This window comes from Pelophylax lessonae (genome assembly GCF_965119305.1).
Source record: "Pelophylax lessonae genome assembly, chromosome: 2".
Lineage (NCBI taxonomy): Eukaryota > Metazoa > Chordata > Amphibia > Anura > Ranidae > Pelophylax > Pelophylax lessonae.
In genome coordinates this window covers 219,816,480-219,834,577 of record NC_138769.1, presented here as the reverse complement: position 1 = coordinate 219,834,577, position 18,098 = coordinate 219,816,480, and the positions used below count along the sequence as shown (strand labels likewise).

The 18,098-nt window shown below is 41.5% G+C and overlaps 1 protein-coding gene across 1 annotated transcript in view; it reads left to right on the top strand.

The window, feature by feature from the left end:
- The window catches only part of LOC309546347 (cryptochrome-1-like), a 76,206-nt gene that overhangs the window by 18,184 nt on the left and 39,924 nt on the right, over positions 1-18,098 (top strand). The window contains exons 2-4 of the mRNA XM_082245976.1: positions 6,253-6,677; positions 14,635-14,751; positions 15,567-15,717. Coding sequence (XP_082102102.1) covers positions 6,253-6,677; positions 14,635-14,751; positions 15,567-15,717 — 693 coding nt within the window. The remainder of the gene's footprint in view (positions 1-6,252; positions 6,678-14,634; positions 14,752-15,566; positions 15,718-18,098) is intronic.

Genomic DNA, 18,098 nt, shown 5'->3' with positions numbered 1-18,098 from the left:
TGCTCGCTTCCCCAGGCAGCTCCCTCAGAACCTCCCCACACAGCACGAAGGCTGGACAAGGAGGGACAGTTGCCGATGCATGGATGTGTTTATGGGCTTCAGAGACAGCATCCCATGTTGAATTAGGCATGCATGGCTGCACCCTTCCTCCTCTGGGTGCATGCCAAGGCACGGCCCTTCAAAATCCTCAGTACCAAGCCCATGATGCTCTTAATCCGGCCCTGGTCCTCCTCCACCGCCACTTCCACCTACACCGCCCATAGGTGTGCGCAGCCTATTGCATTAGGGTGTGCACCCCAAAGTTGAAATACACATGCATGTGTTTGCCTACATGTACATGGCCCCGATACATTACTCTCCCTGCTGGCAAAGAGAAATAGAGCAGAGCAGGTCCGAGGGAGATCTTTCCCATCTCCTCACTGGCAAACAGAGCGATAATGCTATGTGCCCTAGGTGATTAGGGTACACCCGGCACACCCTGTGCCCACGCCTATGACACCGCCACATCCACCACCACCTCAACCTCCCTCCTACTCCATATGGGCCTCGTCCTTCAGAGATGAAGAACATTGTTTTATTTTTCTGTGTTTTATTTTGTTGTTTTAAGTTATTTCCCTATCCACATTTGTTTGCAGAGCACTCGCCATGGTCTTAACTACGTTTTGCTGCCATTTGCAGCACTCTAGCCCTTTCCATTGGTGTTTTAGAGCCATTTTAGTGCCTGAAAGTTCGGGTCCCCATTGACTTCAATGGGGTTCGGTGTCCGGGAAAAGTTCGGCAAAAGTCCGGGACACGGACCCGGACTTTTTTTTAAAGTTCGGCTGAACCCGCCGAACACGGACATCCAGGTGTCCGCTCAACTCTAGTACTAACATTTGCTTACATTTGTAAAATTCAGCTTATGTGGAATATACTTCTCAAACGGTTACCAAACATCTACTAATACCACCCGTGTAAATGAGCTCTTAAAGGATGAGGTTTTTCAAAGGTAAAATATTGGTAAAGAGAGAATCTTGAAATAGTTCTTTGTTGCAGTCCATGTTTTTTACAGTGAAAGCCTGCAGATGTAGTGAAATCTCAAGAGTCAGGTAGCCATGGTGAAGGTTTAACACCTATGAGTAATTATTAAAGCAAGGTTTTATAGACCGGAAGTGCAGATGTTCTTTTATTTGTATAATTTTGTAAACATACCTGAAAACCTCCATTACAACTTACAGTATAAGCTGTGTTGGTGTATCATTGATAGGATTTCGGTCAGCCTTGGGCAGCACAGAAGGTAAGTACAATGTTTTGATAATTGTGCTGAGATCACGTTGTTGATCAGTGTAGTGCTCTGCTTCATTGGTAATCGGGGAGATTGCTGTGCTAACATTGGTTGTGTTAATACAGCGATCTGTCAGTATTTTTACGTTCAGCCTGCTGGGTTTTCTGAAAAAAACCTCCTGGTGTGTACCAGGCATTACCTTACGTTGGTGGTCAGCGCAATTCCTTACATTGGTGGTCAGAGTAGCCTTTCCTTACGTTGATGATGCCTGTGATCAATACTGTGGTCTTTAGGTAAATAGACAAAGTTCAATCTGCACAATCTAAAAAGCCATAGAAAGCAGTCCATAATTGTTTGTTTTTTTTTTTTCTTTTTTTTTTAAATCTTGATATTGTTATGGTAATTGTGTCATTGCTATTTTAAATAACTGAGCCTATGTTTGCTTTTAAAGGCAATGTATATGGGAACAAGTTGACTAGTGCATATTATATTAACATGGATAATGGCAGAGTTAGTCGATGACCACATCCTTTTGGCCACTTCCAGTGTGCTTGAATAAACTGGAAGTTTGACTTAACCAATTTAGACTAAGGTTTGCCTAAAGCTATATTAAACCCAAAACCAAAAATGCAATGTATTTCAGCTTAACAATTATTAGATGTGATAGGTGCATCAGTTTTCTTTTCTTAAAGCATGCATGACTGGCTGATATGATTGGGGGTGTTTGGGGTATCCAATGAGCCAGGTTACCCTTTTGCCAAAAAGTTTGAAGTTCCACGAGGATAACAGTAGTGCTTTTAGTGCTCACGTATGGTGCTTTTCCACTGCATGGATCCGAACGGTTCGGCTCGCTTTTGTGCTTTTCCACTGCTGGTACCGCATGGTATGGTGTAGGAACGGTTCGGTACGGTACGGCGGCGCTTTTCTACTGCATGGAACCGAACGGTATGGCTCTCAAAAACAGTACCTACTCGATTGTGGTTCCAAGAGGTACCATACCCGGTACCATATCCCACAATCCTTTGCATGCAGTCACTACTAGCCACTGATTGGTCAGAGAATCCCACCCACCCGTTGTTATCCCACCCACTTAACTTTAGTACTACTTTAGTGGAAAAGCAAACCATACCGTACCGTACCGAACCGTTCCAACACCGTACCATGCGGTACCAGCAGTGGAAAAGCAAACCGTGCCAAGCAGGGCCGAGTAGAGCCGAGCCGGTACTTGCAGTGGAAAAGTGCCAATAGGCTAGTTTCTATGTTGTTTGGATTTTTGGCAAATATCCCGCTGTTCTAATATCTACAGTTTTTTTAATTGCATGTTAAAACAAGTGGTAATTTTTATTTCCTCTTTCTATCACACTTCAGCTGATGATCGTTTAGGAAAAAAGACAACTTGTTCCACAGAATGTGATTAACTTTTCTCAAGTAATCTGGTATGCAGTGAGCTACAAATCCTCAAAAGCAGCTCATATATAGTACAGTAGAAGGTAAGCAAAACAGTATTAATTTGCATAATAAACACTGAATGTCAAAAGATCAGTTTAAAGCAAACTAAAAAAATATCTACCAGGTTAATAAGGACTATAAATGGAACTACTTCAGTAAGAAAAATGGAAAGAGCATAAATTCTACTTGCCAGTTTAAATACAGAATACAAGATTTTCCCGTGCAATATTTACCATTTAGCTTGTTTTAAAAAGGCAAATAAAAAATGATATACAGTTGGGCAAAAAAGTATTTAGTAGTTCTCCCACTTAAAAAGATGAGAGAGAGGGCTGTAATTTTCATCATAGGTAGACTTCAACTATGAGAGACAGAATGGGGGAAAATAATCCAGGAAATCACATTGTAGGATTTCTAACAAATTATTTGGTAAATTCCTTGGTAATATAAGTATTTGGTCACCTACAATCAAACATGATTTCTGGCTCTCACAGACCTGTAACTTCTTTAAGAGGCTCCTCTGGCCCCCACTCGCTCTCTGTATTAATGGCACCTGTTTGAAATTGTTATCAGTATAAAAGACACCTGTCCACAACCTCAAACAGTCACACTCCAAACTCCACTATGGCCAAGACCAAAGAGCTGTCGAAGGACACCAGAAACAAAATTGTAGACCTGCAACAGGCTGGGAAGACTGAATCTGCAATACGCAAGCAGCTTGGTGTGAAGAAATCAACTGTGGGAGCAATTATTAGAAAATGGAAGACATACAAGACCACTGATAATCTCCCTCAATCTGGGGCTCCACACAAGATCTCACCCCGTGGGGTCAAAATGATCACAAGAACGGTGAGCAAAAATCCCAGAACCACACTAGTGAATGACCTGCAGAGAGCTGGGTCCAAAGTAACAAAGGCTACCATCAGTAACACACTACGCCGCCAGGGACTCAAATCCTGCAGTGCCAGACGTGTCCCCCTGCTTAAGCCAGTACATGTCTCGGCCCCTCTGAAGTTTGCTTGAGAGCATGTGGACTATCCAGAAGAGGATTGGGAGAATGTCATATGGTCAGATGAAACCAAACTAGAACTTTTTGGTTAAAGCTCAACTCGTCGTGTTTGGAGGAGAAAGAATGCTGAGTTGCATCCAAAGAACACCATACCTACTGTGAAGCATGGGGTAGAAACATCATGCTTTGGGGCTGTTTTTCTGCAAAGGGACCAGGACGACTGATCCATGCAAAGGAAAGAATGAATGGGGCCATGTATCGTGAGATTTTGAGTGAAAACCTCCTTCCATCAGCAAGGGTATTGAAGATGAAACGTGGCTGGGTCTTTCAGCATGACAATGATCCCAAACACACCACCCGGGCAACGAAGGAGTGGCTTCGTAAGAAGCATTTCAAGGTCCTGGAGTGGCCTAGCCAGTCTTCAGATCTCAACCCCATAGAAAACCTTTGGAGGGAGTTGAAAGTCTGTGTTGCCCAGCGACAGCCCCAAAACATCACTGCTCTAGAGGAGGTCTGCATGGAGGAATGGGCCAAAATACCAGCAACAGTGTGTGAAAACCTTGTGAAGACTTACAGAAAACGTTTGACCTCTGTCATTGCCAACAAAGGGTATATAAAAAAGTATTGAGAAGAACTTTTGTTATTGACCAAATACTTATTTTCCACCATAATTTGCAAATAAATTCTTTAAAAATCAGACAATGTGATTTTCTGGAATTTTTTTTTCTCATTTTATCTCTCATAGTTGAAGTATACCTATGATGAAAATTACAGGCCTCTCTCATCATTTTAAGTGGGAGAACTTGCACAATTGGTGGCTGACAAAATACTTTTTTGCCCAACTGTATATATATTTTTTGCTTTCTGACTATAATAAATAGGGAGAATCTGTTTTTCATCACTTGTATTGCCTTTAGGGTGCCCACACATAAATTTGAAATTCAGGTATGGCTATTTTTGCATATTTACATGATCCAGCTTGGAAAACACTGTTGCAGGTATCTCTACAAGCAAACCAATGTAACCATGCAAAAATAGCCATACCTGGAATTAAGCTTTAAAATATTTACAAATAGAGCTTTCTTTTGGTGGTATTTGATCACCTGTGCGGTTTCTATTTTTTGCGCTATAAACAAAAAAAGAGCGACAATTCTGAAAATATATATATATTTTTTACTCTCTGCTATAAAACATTCCCAATAAAAATTTAAAAATCAAATTTTTTCATTATTTTAGACCAATATGTATTCTGCTACATATTTTTGGTAAAAAAAATCCCAATAAGTGTATATTGATTGGTTTGCGCAAAAGTTATCATGTCTAGGGGAAACTAGGGGAAATATTTATGTCATTTTTATTTTTTATTTTTACTAAGACTGCGACATTGTGGCAGACAGATTGGACACCTAACTGACATTTTTGACACTTTTAGGGTGACCAGTGACTTTTAGGGGGACCAGTGACAATACTACAGTAATCAGTGCTAAAATTATGCACTGTTGACTGCCGGAGCGATCAAGGGTGCCCGGCGGACATTGCAGCCACCAGACTCGCTGATTGGCTCCCACTCGCGCCCACACTAACTATACATGTAAAACTACGGATATCACAGCCAGTCAGCTTGTGCGCACGGACATACTAACTGCTAGACGAAGCAACGTACATGTATGTTGTTTTGTGTAGCAGAGCCGACCTGCCACAGTGTACCTAGGGCGGCTGGTCGACAAGTGGTTAAAAAAGTCAACAATTTCAGCTCTCATAATTCACATCAATGACTGTTCCCATTTTAAAAAAAAAAATGCTTTGTTACAAATTCCCTTCAAGCTGGACATTGATATTAGCAAGCATTGAGGATTGCACGTATTAAGTGACCGTCGTAGATCATTCTTTTCTTGTACTGTTACATAAAAATATTCACTTGTATCACAGGAGTATCAATGTCTGTGTTCTTAGCAAACCTAACAAAATAATCAGTCTGGCCTATGTCACTGCCTTGACTCCCAAGAGCCTGCCCACATACTGGGATTGATTTACCAAAGACAAGTCCACTGTGCCCTTCGCAATTGCAGTTGATCAAGAGCTCCATCATCCAATTATGTGTAGGCAAAAATGCCGTTTTTTTTTTTTTCTGCATATGATTGGGTATTCTTGCAAAGTGAACTTTAATCTCATTTACTAAGCTCTAGAGCAACTGCAATTGAAGAGTCCACAATCTATTTGCCTTTAGTAAATCAACCCCACTATGTATTTAGAAAGGGCTCTGGGAGAGTGCCTATGTCAATAAGAGTTGAACTCCCAGCAACTGCCCGTGAAATAATTTTAGAGCCTGATGATGTCATAGGGAGTCATAAATTAGGTTTCCCACTATAGGAATAATTTATAAGAAAAAAAAAATGTTCTAACATGCTCCTAAGGGGGAAAAAATATCTGGAAATGCATTTGGGTAATGCATGGGCATACACTTTGAATAAAATGATCATTTAGTCTTTCTTTTAGTAGGTGGTGTTGCTAAGCATCTTGTTTCAATTTGCAGGCAACATCCAAAATGGCTCACAGGACAATACACATTTTCCGAAAAGGTCTTCGACTTCATGACAACCCAACACTAGTGGCTGCATTGGAGTCATCTGATGTTATCTTCCCAGTATACATTTTGGATAAAAGCTTTATAACCTCTAATATTTTTATTGGTTGCAATCGTTGGAACTTCATCTTAGAGTCATTAGAAGATCTACACTGCAGTCTCCAGAAATTGAACTCCCGCCTCGTCGTTATTCAAGGGGACTATAAGCAAGTCTTAAGGGAACATGTGCAGAAGTGGAACATTACACAGGTCTCCATTGACGTTGAAATTGAACCGTATTACAAGGAGATGGATGATCACATAAAAGCTCTGAGTGAAGAGTTGGGATTTCAAGTTGTATCACATGTTGCTCATACATTGTATGATGTTAGACAGTAAGTAAAACGTTTTCTCCAACTGTTGGTTTTATGAGTGTAAAAGTATTGGTTGGGATATTTCAGTTCATCGATTGGCACACTTGACACATTTAAAAAAAAATCAGGTTGTCTATTTGCATTTCCATGTAATACAGTATTTTCAGCACCTGTTTGAAAATATGTTGACTAACATACAGCATAGACCCTATTTAGGATATCTCACATACAAAGAGATATTGATAAGATTAACACAAGTCCAGAGATGGGCAACAAACTTATAAGGAGAGGCTGCAGCATATTAATATATAGAACCTCAAGGAAAGTGAGGCCCGTAGGAGAAAATGGACAGAGGGGCGGCATGACTTAAAGAGGAAGCAAACCCTCCTCTGTAACTTGTACCTATAGGTAAGCCTATGATAAGGCTTACCTATAGGTAGTGTAAATATCTCCTGAACATGTACCGTTTAGGAGATATTTACCTTACATGCAGCCAGTGACGTCACTGGCGCATGCGCTCTGAAGGAACGGCCGCTCGTGCCGTTCCTTCAGAGCTCCGTGCCGTGACTGTCGGCTCCCGTGTGCGTGCGTATGAGTGACGTCACCGCGGCTCCGGCCAATCAGATTGCCGGATGCCGCGCCCCCGGAAGACGGGCGACTGGACATGTCGCCCGTCATACAGGTAAGCAGGCGGCACGGCGGGGGCTCGTTCTGAGGTAAGTATTTCATAATGAGCTAGTATGCGATGCATACTAGCTCATTATGTGTTTGTCTTGCAGGTTGCAAAAAGAAAGAAAAAATTTTTTGGGGGTTTACAAACTCTTTAAGGAGGAACAAGGTCCGGGAAGGGTCAGCTAGGTCTGAGGGGGGGCAAAAGGAGTAGTCCTTACCTGATTGGAGGAAAAGCCTGGATGGGCTGGGAGCAAATGTTAGGGGAAATGCAGATAGGTGGTGTTGGGTTCAGTCCAAAGAATTCAGGAGAAGAGGTTTTTTTTTTGTTTTGTTTTTGTTTTTTTAGCTTTTAAACCTAAACCTCAGGATAGGCAAATAATGTCTAAATATAGAAGGCATGCGTATATTTTACTTAAATCTTGGTGTGCTTTCTATATTTCTTCCCGATCCATGCAGTAATATAGCAAAAAACTCTGTGCAGTAGCTTCAGGTAATGAAGACCAGTTACTGCTGCTCTCTCTCCTTGTGCAGGGAGACTGGTCTTGTAACCGCCCCCCTCCTGTGCTTATTAGAAAAGTGATGGCATCCATCAATTCTGATTGTGTGTTTTTTTTTGGTAACTTTTTTTGTCTGAATATGTTTGTCCCAAGCATGTTTGAAACCATTCTCTGTTGACTGGCTCACTACCTTATATGGAAATGTAAGCATGTACAGTACAGTGATGACGTCACTACTACTTTATATATTACCATCTGGGTTTGAATTTGGTATTGCGAATTTAGTGCACATGAAGTGGATTTATATCCTTTGTGGCTACAGTGGAATAAGTCTAAATGAAAGTTTTCATGCCTAAAGTTCAACATTAAGAGTAACGTTAGAAAGTAATGTTTTACTGAAAGAGTAGCAGATGCTTAGTACAGATGTTCAGCAGAGGTGGTAAGTCAATGCTTTGGTTAAACCTACATCTATCCTCAGAAAAAAATATTTAAAAAAGGCAAGATGGATCTCTATGAAAGAGACAAATCAATAAATCCCTCCATCCCTACTAAACATCGTGGATAGAGGTATCTCCATGGCTGGCTGTTGTATTCAGGCAGCCACATCACCGCCTGATTACCCAAATAATGACTACATCTGATAGCCTGTACAGTGAGGGAAAAAAGCATTCGATCCCCTGCTGATTTTGTACGTTTGCCCACTGACAAAGAAATGATCAGTCCATAATTTTAATGGTAGGTTTATTTTAAAAGTGAGAGACAGAATAACAACAAAACAATCCAGAAAAACGCATTTCAAAAGGTTTTATATTGATTTGCATTTTATAGAGTGAAATAAGTATTTGACCTCTTTGCAAAACACGACTTAGTCCGTGGTGGCAAAACCCTTGTTGGGAATCACAGAGGTCAGATGTTTCTTGTAGTTTGCCACCAGGTTTGCACACATCTCAGGAGGGATTTTGTCCCTCTCCTCTTTGCAGATCCTCTCCAAGTGGATAAGGTTTCAAGGCTGACGATTGGTAACTCAAACCTTCAGCTCCCTCCACATATTTTCTATAGAATTAGGGTCTGGAAACTGGCTAGACCACTCCAGGACCTTAATGTGCTTTTTCTTAAGCCACCTCATTGTTGCCTTGGCCCTGTGTTTTGGGTCATTGACATGCTGGAATACCCATCCACGACAAATGTTTAATGCCCTAGCTGGGGGAAGGAGGTTGTCACCCAAGATTTGATGGTACATGGCCCCGCCCATGGTCCCTTTGATGTGAAGTTGTGCTGTCCCCTTAGCAGAAAAACAAAGCATAATGTTTCCACCTCCATGTTTGATGGTGGAGATGGTGTTCTTGGGGTCATAGGCAGCATTCCTTCTCCTCCAAACACGATGAGTTGTGTTGATGCCAAAGAGCTTGATTTTGGTCTCATCTGACCTTATCACTTTCACCCAGTTCTCCTCTGAATCATTCAGATGTTCATTAGCAAACTTCAGATAGGCCTGTACATGTGCTTTTTGAGCAGGGGGACTTTGCGAGTGCTGCAGGATTTGAGGTCCTTCACAGCGTAGCGTGTTACCAATCATTTTCTTGGTGACTATGGTCCCAGCTGCCTTGAGATCATTGACAAGATTCTCCTGTGTAGTTCTGGGCTGATTCCTCACCGTTCTCATGATGATTGAAACTCCACGAGGTGAGACCTTGCATGGAGCCCCAGACTGAGGGAGATTGACAGTTATTTTGTGTCCATTTGTGAAAATTCGCACCAACTGTTCTCACCCTCTCACCAAGATGCTTGGCGATGGTCTTGTAACCAATTCCAGCATTGTGTAGGTTTACAATCTTGTCCCTGACATCCTTGGAAAGCAATTTGGTCTTGGCCATGGTGGAGTAATTGGAATCTGATTGATTGATTGCTTCTGTGGACAGGTATCTTTTATACAGGTAAAAAGCTGGAATTAGGAGCACTCTCTTTAACCCCTTAAGGACCACCCCACGCAGATATACTGTGGCAGAACGGCCCTCCTGGGTGAAATCATGTACCTGTACGCGTTTTCGCGCAGTGTGTCTGGGGCGAGTGAGCACGCCGCCGGTGACCCTCTTTCCCTGTGATTGGATATTGCAGCTGCTGGGACCCGCCAATCATTCTCAGGAGAGGCAGAATGGTGGTCTGCCTATGTAAACAAGGCAGACCGCCATTCTGTAAGAGGGGAAGACAGAGATCTTGTGTTCCTGCTAAGCAGGAACACGGATCTGTCTTTCTCCAGTCAAAGCATTCCCCGCACAGTTAGTAAACACTCCCTAGGAGCACACTTAACCCTTTGATCACCCTTGATGTTAAACCCTTCCCTGCCAGTGCATTTTTTTTTTAGCACTGATCACTGTAATAATGTGACTGGTCCCCAAAAAGTGTCAAAAGTGTCAGGTGTCCAATTTGTCAGGTGTCCAATGTCCACCACAATGTCACAATCCCACTAAAAATCCCTGATCACTGCCATTACTAGTAAAAATAAAAAATAAATAAAATTCCCTTAAATATATTCCATAGTTTGTAGATGCTATAACTTTTGCGCAAACCAATCAATATACGCTTATTGGGATTTTTTTTTGCCAAAAATATGTAGCAGAATACATATTGGCCTAAATTTATGAAGAAATTTGATTATTTTTTTATTAGGTATGTTTTTTTTAGCATTACCTTTTAAAATATTGTTTTTTTTTTTTCAAAATTGTCAGTCGTTTTTTGTTTATAGCGCAAAATACAGACCCCAGATTTCTCCATAAAGAGGACCTGTCAAGCCTTATTTCTATCACAAGGGATGTTTACATTTCTTGTGATAGGAAAAAAGTGATTAAAAAATAGCTAAAAATTAAAGGGACATGTAAAAACTAAAAATAATAAAATAATGTTAATAATAATAAAAACATTTTTTTTCAAAGCACCCCCTACACACAGAAGGGGACTAATACCTAGGTCGTGCCCGCATATATAAACGGTGTTTGCACCATGCATGTAAAGTATCGCTGCGAACGTGATAGCAAGAGCAATAATTCTAGTGCCAGACCCAGCTTGGTCCAAACAAACTAAAGTTCACTAAAACATGGGGTTAGGCTTAAAAGGTTAGGCCAGATCTGGGGTAAAGTTTAGGGGCCAATGTTATGGATTCAGGTTAGGGTTTTATAGGATATATTAACAGTAAAGGGGAAAATATATTGTATAAAGTTTTTTTGATTGATTTTGTACAATATTATTGATTGATACTTTAAATAAAATATATTAACTTAATTGAAGCTCAGTTGTACAAAATACAACTTGGAGAAAACCCTGTCCCCTGCCAGCATGCATGGGTAAACAGCATAGAGGACGGAATCTCCACTGCTATTATTTTCAACACATGTGGCTGCCCGAAAACAATAGTGCTGTCAAATGGTATTTGCATCTGTTAGGATGCAGATGCTGTAAGGCTGATTTATTTTCTACCCGGCTCAGTCAATTTTTATAAAAACTTTTGTCGAGCTGGGTGGTGCTTGCAGAATCTCTCATGGCTTGAATATACATTCTGTTGATTTATGGGTTTTGTTATAGGCACAAGCAGCATCTTGTAGCACATTAATGTAACCTGACAATCCAAGCTTGCAGGAGCTTGTAAAAAAGCCTTGGCTGATCACTTGATTCATCATTAGTGTTTTCTGTTAATGGCAATGGTGCCCCCCATCTTATATGATACATAGTGTACACTATATTGCCAAAAGTATTGGGACACTTGCCTTTACACGCACATGAACTTTAATGGAATCCCAATTTTAGTCCGTAGGATTCAATATTAAGTTGGCCCACCTTTTGCAGCTATAACAACTTCAACACTTCTGGGAAGGCTGTCCACAAGGTTTAGGAGTGTGTCTATGGAAGTATTTGACCATTCTTCCAGAAGCGCATTTGTGAGGTCAGGCGCTGATGTTGGTGAGAAGGCCTGGCTCGCAGTCTCCACTCTAATTCATCCCAAAGGTGTTCTATCGGGTTGAGGTCAGGACTCTGTGCAGGCCAGTCAAGTTCCCCCACCCCAAACTTGCTCATCAATGTCTTTATGGACCTTGTTTGTTCATTGGTGCGCAGTCATGTTGGAACAGGAAGGGCCAATCCCAAACTGTTCCCAGAAAGTTGAGAGCATGAAATTGTCAAAAATATCTTGGTATGCTGACACCTTAAGATTTACCTTCACTGGAACTAAGGGGCCAAGCCCAACTCCTGAAAAACAACCCCACACCATAATCCCCCCCCCCCTTCGCCAAATGATTTGGACCAGTGCACAAAGCAAGGTCCATAAACACCTGGATGAGCGAGTTTGGGTGGAGGCACTTGACTGACCTGCACAGAGTCCTGGCCTAATGTCGATAGAATACCTTTGGGATGAATAAGAGTGCAGACTGTGAGCCAGGCCTTCTCTCCAACATCAGTGACTGACCTCACAAATGCGCTTCTGGAAGAATGGTCAAACATTCCCATAAACACACTCCAAAACCTTGTGGACAGTCTTCTCAGAAGAGTCAAAGCTGTTATAGCTGCAAAGGGTGGGTCAACTCAATATTGAAACCTACGGACTAAGACTGGGATGCTATTAAAGTTCATGTGCGTGTAAAGGCAGGCATCCCAATACTTTATGTAATATAGTATATATGAACATGGACTTCCTCTGTCTTGATCACAAGTCTCTTTTTAGCCGGTTCCCCACCAGCCGCCGCAGATAAACTGCGGCAGGCTGGCTCCTACAGGCAAATCGGTGTACATGTATGGCGCTCACCTGAAGGTCGCTAGGGGGTGAATGTGCACTGCCGCCGGCATGCTTCCGCCTCCACTCGTTCACGGGGAAGCGGGGGCATGTGTCAGGCGGCTCCGAATGCCGCCTGACACCGGCGATCTCTCCCTGCTGAGGGAGAAGGATGGCCAGCTGATGTAAACACAGCCGTCCGTCCTTCTCCCTGCAATGATCACAGAGACCATGTGATTCTGCTATATAGGATCGCATGTTTCTGTGATCATTTCACAAGCCCAACCCCCCCACGGTGAGAATCACTCCCCTAGGCTTACATTTAACCCCTTGATCACCAACAGTATTAACCCGTTCCCTGCCAGTGTAATTATTACAGTAACAGTGCATATTTTTACCACTGATTACTGTAGTAATGTCACTGGTCCCCCCAAAAGTGTCAAAAATGGCAGTTAGGGGTCCGATCGGTCCCCGGCAATGTCGCAGTCCCGCAAAAAATCGCAGATCGCTGCCATTACTAGTAAAAAAAAAAACAATAAAAATTACATAAATCTTTCCCGTAGTTAGTAGACGCAATAACTTTTGCGCAAACCAATCAAAATATGCTTATTGCGATTTTTTCTTTTTTTTTACCAACAATTTGAAAACAAATTGGCCTTGCATGTTAAAAAATTTAGATTTTTAATTTTTTTCGAGAATGTCGTATAAAAGAATGTGAAAAATATTGTTTTTTTTTTTCAAAATTATTGCTTTTTCTTTGTTTATAGCACAAAAAATAAAAATTGCACAGGTGATCAAATACCACCAAAAGAAAGCTCTATTTGTGGGAAAAAAAGGACTTAAATTTCGTTTGGGTACAGCTTTGCACATCGCGTATTGGTATCGGCCGATATGGGCTGATATTTTCATACATTTAAAAAAATATATATTTTCTTATTTTTTTTACTTGACAGGTACTCTTGTGGAGGGATCTGGGGGTCTAAAATACCCCAAACCCCTACTCTGCACTTAAAGCGGTTGTAAACCCAAAATGAAAAAAAAATAAAAATCTGCAAGACAAAGGCATAATGAGCTAGTATGCATCGCATACTAGCTCATTATCAATTACTTACCTTAGAACGAAGCCCCGACACGGACCCCCGGACACCGCTGCGGGTGCTGACATGATCCCACGGCGTCTCTTCTGGGTTCGGCGGCTCTGGCGCTGTGATTGGCCGGAGCCGCGATGACGTCACTCCCGCGCATGAGTCATTTTCCGGCAAGCTCCCGGCAAGGGAAACTGAAGGTCCGCCAGACCTTCAGAGCGGCGCATGCGCTCTGAAGATATTAATTGTACCTAAGGCTTACCTGTAGGTACAATTAATATCTCCTAAACCGGCACGCTCACGCGAGCGGCATGCGCCGCTCGCGTGAGCGTGCTGGTTTAGGAGATATTAATTGTACCTACAGGTAAGCCTTATTATAGGCTTACCTGTAGTTAAAAGTGAAAAAAAGCGGGATACTACCGCTTTAAAAGCAGTTTGGCTGTTTTGAATGCTGTCATTCTTCTTAGCTGCATTGGTTGTCATTACAAGACAGCCGACTGTCGGCTATGGACGCCGGTACCGGTGTAATGCCACTGGGTTCAGGCATCACTCTGGTACAAGCACTTTCTGAAATATCGGTAATATCGGCGGCCACCTTGGTGGCCAATTCCGATATATCGGGAAAGTGCATATCGGCCCACGACATATCGGCTTTGCCGATAATCGGTCGATCCCTAATGTGTAGCCTACCACTCCCTGCTTTTTTCTACTGTTTGCAACTCAACTGATTATTTGCTACTACTACCCAAGACAAATTAATGTACATAAACTATTCAGACTGTAAATAGATGTATATAAAATAAATGTTAATATTTTTTTCATTAAAACATAACTGCACTAACTAATGTTCTTTTTAGCTCTGCCTGGAGTTCTGCTTTTAGGTTTGTAATCTTAGAATATTCCTTTCTCTGGATTAGGTTTAGCGACTGCTATTTTTATTCAAAGTATTTTTTTTCCCCTTACTTTAGAATTATATCTATGAATGGCGGGCAAGCTCCATTGACTTATAAAACGTTTCTTCATATCATTGCAAAACTTGGCGATCCATCGCCACCAACGCGATCAATAACTTGTGAAGATTTTGTGTAAGTTTTGCAGTTTACATTGGAAGTGAGAATATTACGTGATGATAAAATGTTAACGGGGCTCGCAGTTCATTCTGGTCGACCATGGATGGGTATTCATGTTAAAGTTGGTTGATGACTGCTTGATATGTGTTGCACATTGCTCTTTGGTTTGTTAAAGCGTAACTCCACTTTTATTGGGAAAAAAACATCCCCCTCTGGGTGATCTCTGTACATTGCAGGGATTTTAACAAACTTTGTTGCAGATTCCTACCTTTTTGTATTCTGAAGAAATCATTGTTTGTTCCTCTGTGCTGAGTGGGTCAAATGATAGTGGTTTCATAATTATCTATCAGCTGTGCCAGCTGCAGGCCTCTAATGAGGAAAGCTGCTGGGCTTGCATCCCTTTAGACGCGTTCCTATTGGGAGTATCTCACCAAAGATTAAATTTTTGTTGCAGGGGATGCCAGAAATCTGACTTGTAACTTAGGCAGACTTTTGGGAAAATTAGTGAGCCAATCACACAAGCAGAAAATTATGTTTCTGTGGTGTGGTCAGTACACATTCTATGTACAGAACAGCTCCAGATAGTCATATTGCATTGCATTTTCAGAAAATTACAACAGCTGCAGATTGAAAAGGAAAAGTCATTTTAAATAACATTCAATTACAATATGATTTGTGTCGCAATTGTATACGCTATATTGTTTTTTCTTTATTTGCTGTTTTTTTTTCCCCACAAAAGTGGAATTATCCTTTAAACAATCTTGTAAGCTTCCAATGCATGCAAAGTGGTCAAACATCACTAAAGCGGTTTTACTTTTTTTTTATTGCAGGAAATGTTCAACCCCTACTGAAATAGCATATAGTGAAGAGTATAGGGTTCCTCTTCCAGAAGACATTGGAATATCCACAAAGAAGTCAGCTAACTGGATTGGTGGAGAGTCCCATGGATTACAAAGACTAGAACTACATCTACAAAAGCAGGTAAAGTGTAATTTTTTCATTAACAAATGCTGCATAAATATATTATTGTCTACCATTATACCCATGGGCCACATAAATAGTAAGGTATGTGGGTGTATATGTGTTCTCCTTGAGAACATTTCTTGGTACCGTTGGAACTTTATCAAACTGACACTCCAAGTTCATGCATAAACAGAATAATCCTATGGGTCTTTGGCTATAAATTTTCTCTATATTAATTTTTGAAAAGACTGTTTAAATGCAAAACTTTAATAACTTAAATAATAGGCTCAAGAAGTGCTGGGTTCACTCCCTAATGTTTAGGCAAAATTAGGCCCTATAGGCCAAAATCTTACCCTTACAGGATAAGTTCATCTTCAGAAAATCTTCCATCTCCTGCTGCCTCTCCCTCTGATACCTCTTCTCCTGTGATGGTGGGGAGGGTTCTTCTCCCTTCAACCACTGTCCCTTTTTGAAGAGTGCTACTGTACAGGGCTCCGCCAACAGAGCTGCATCATTCATTCAATTTCCTATGTATGAATAAACTACAAGCACCATCTTCCACCATAGGACGTGAGGGCGTTGATGAGTGCTCTCGTAGTCCATTGACATGTCCTTACAAACAGAAAGCCCGTACATGTCTATAGGAGTCCACAAAGCCAGAGGACATGGCTATAGGAGTCCACATTGCTCCCGTGATCTACTGATCGCTGGTGCAATACTTTCCAGGCACCTGCTAAAAAAAACAATAAATGCATTTTTTTTTTAAATATGTGCATTTATTATTTTTCCATAAAAGTGAACTCAGCCCGTAAGCTGCTTTAACATGATGCTAGCCTTTATTAGTGCTGAGCGGAAGACCCCCCTCTTGAACAGGGGAAATGTTCTAGCCAGCATGCGAACTCAATTAAAGTCTATGGGACATGAACATGAAAAAGTCCTAATTTTAAAGGCTTAATTGCAAGTTATTGGCCCAAAAAATTGTATGGGGACTTGGGTACTGCCCAGGAAGACATGAATGAATGCAAAAAAAAATTTAAAAATGATTGTGATCGATCATGATTTTAATAATGCTTAAAGTGAAACAATAAAAATGAAAAATTCCTTTAAATATCATGCCTGGGGGTCCCCCCTTAATGTGCCTGTAAAGCGGCACATTTGTGCGATGTATGTAGCCTACTGCAGCAATACTGACATTTCTAAAGATAAAAAAAATGTAATTTAAACTTGCTCGCAGCTGTAATGTATTGTTGGCTCCCGGCAATAAAGATATAATGTCATGTAATTGATTCACTACACCTGAGCAGTGCATTATGGGGCACTCGTGAGGTCAGATCCCTATAAAAGAGCTGTCAAACTCAAACAGCTCATTACGCGTGGGAGGGGTCTTGAGGAGCAGGAGCTTCTTTTTTTTTTTTTCTTTATATTTTTTGGTTGCGGGCGGGCGATGGGATCACTATTTTTTTATTTTTTAATAATGGAATTGTCCAAAACTGGCTTTTGTCTTTTATTTTTTTTGTACACTTTTTTGGTGAATGGGTAGGGGTACGATGTACGCAATATCAATTCACATGAGGGGCGGGATCTGGGGGCCCCCTTGTTGAAGGGGGTTTCTAGATTCCAATAAGCCTCCCCCCCACAGACCCCCACAACCACAGCCCACGGTTGTTGGGAAGTGACCCCTGTCCCCATTAACATGGGGGCAAGGTGCTTTGGGATGGGGGGGCAGAGCCCCCCTGTCCTAAAGCACCCACCCCCCCCATGTTGAGGGCATGTGGCCTGGTATGGTTCAGGAGGGGGGGATCGCTCACTCACCCTCACCCCCATCCTGGCTAGCCAGGCTGTGTGCTTGGATTAGGGTCTGGTATGGATTATAGGGGGAACCCCATGCTATTTTTTTTTTATATATATATAAATAAATGTATATAACTTTGTGGTATACACAGCATTATCTGATCTCAACAAACTGTAAAAATCAAAAATCTCTCTCTCTCTGCCAGCAATGTATTATTAACTATACTACACTATCTGTTAAACTCACTACACTCTCCCTGAAGGAATTCCACTTATAAATCACCCGCTGGCCAAGGGATTTGAACCCACAACCTCTCAATTGCAAGCCTGGTATTCTACCACCTACACCACTGTCAAGCCTGTTTAGCCTGACCAAACTGTCCCTGCCTAACTAACTAACTCACTTCTATCTTGCCCTACACGCAGTGAATTTAAATGTGATGGGTGAGTCTTAATCCTAATGAATTTAAATGTGATGGGTGAATCTTATTCATTATTGGAATCTTTCTAAAAAGGCATGACACGGCAATACAATAAGTTTGACCTGATATACAATGTCATGTCATATGCTAAAGGTTAGGGATGGGTTTTGTGTTCGAGATGAATCT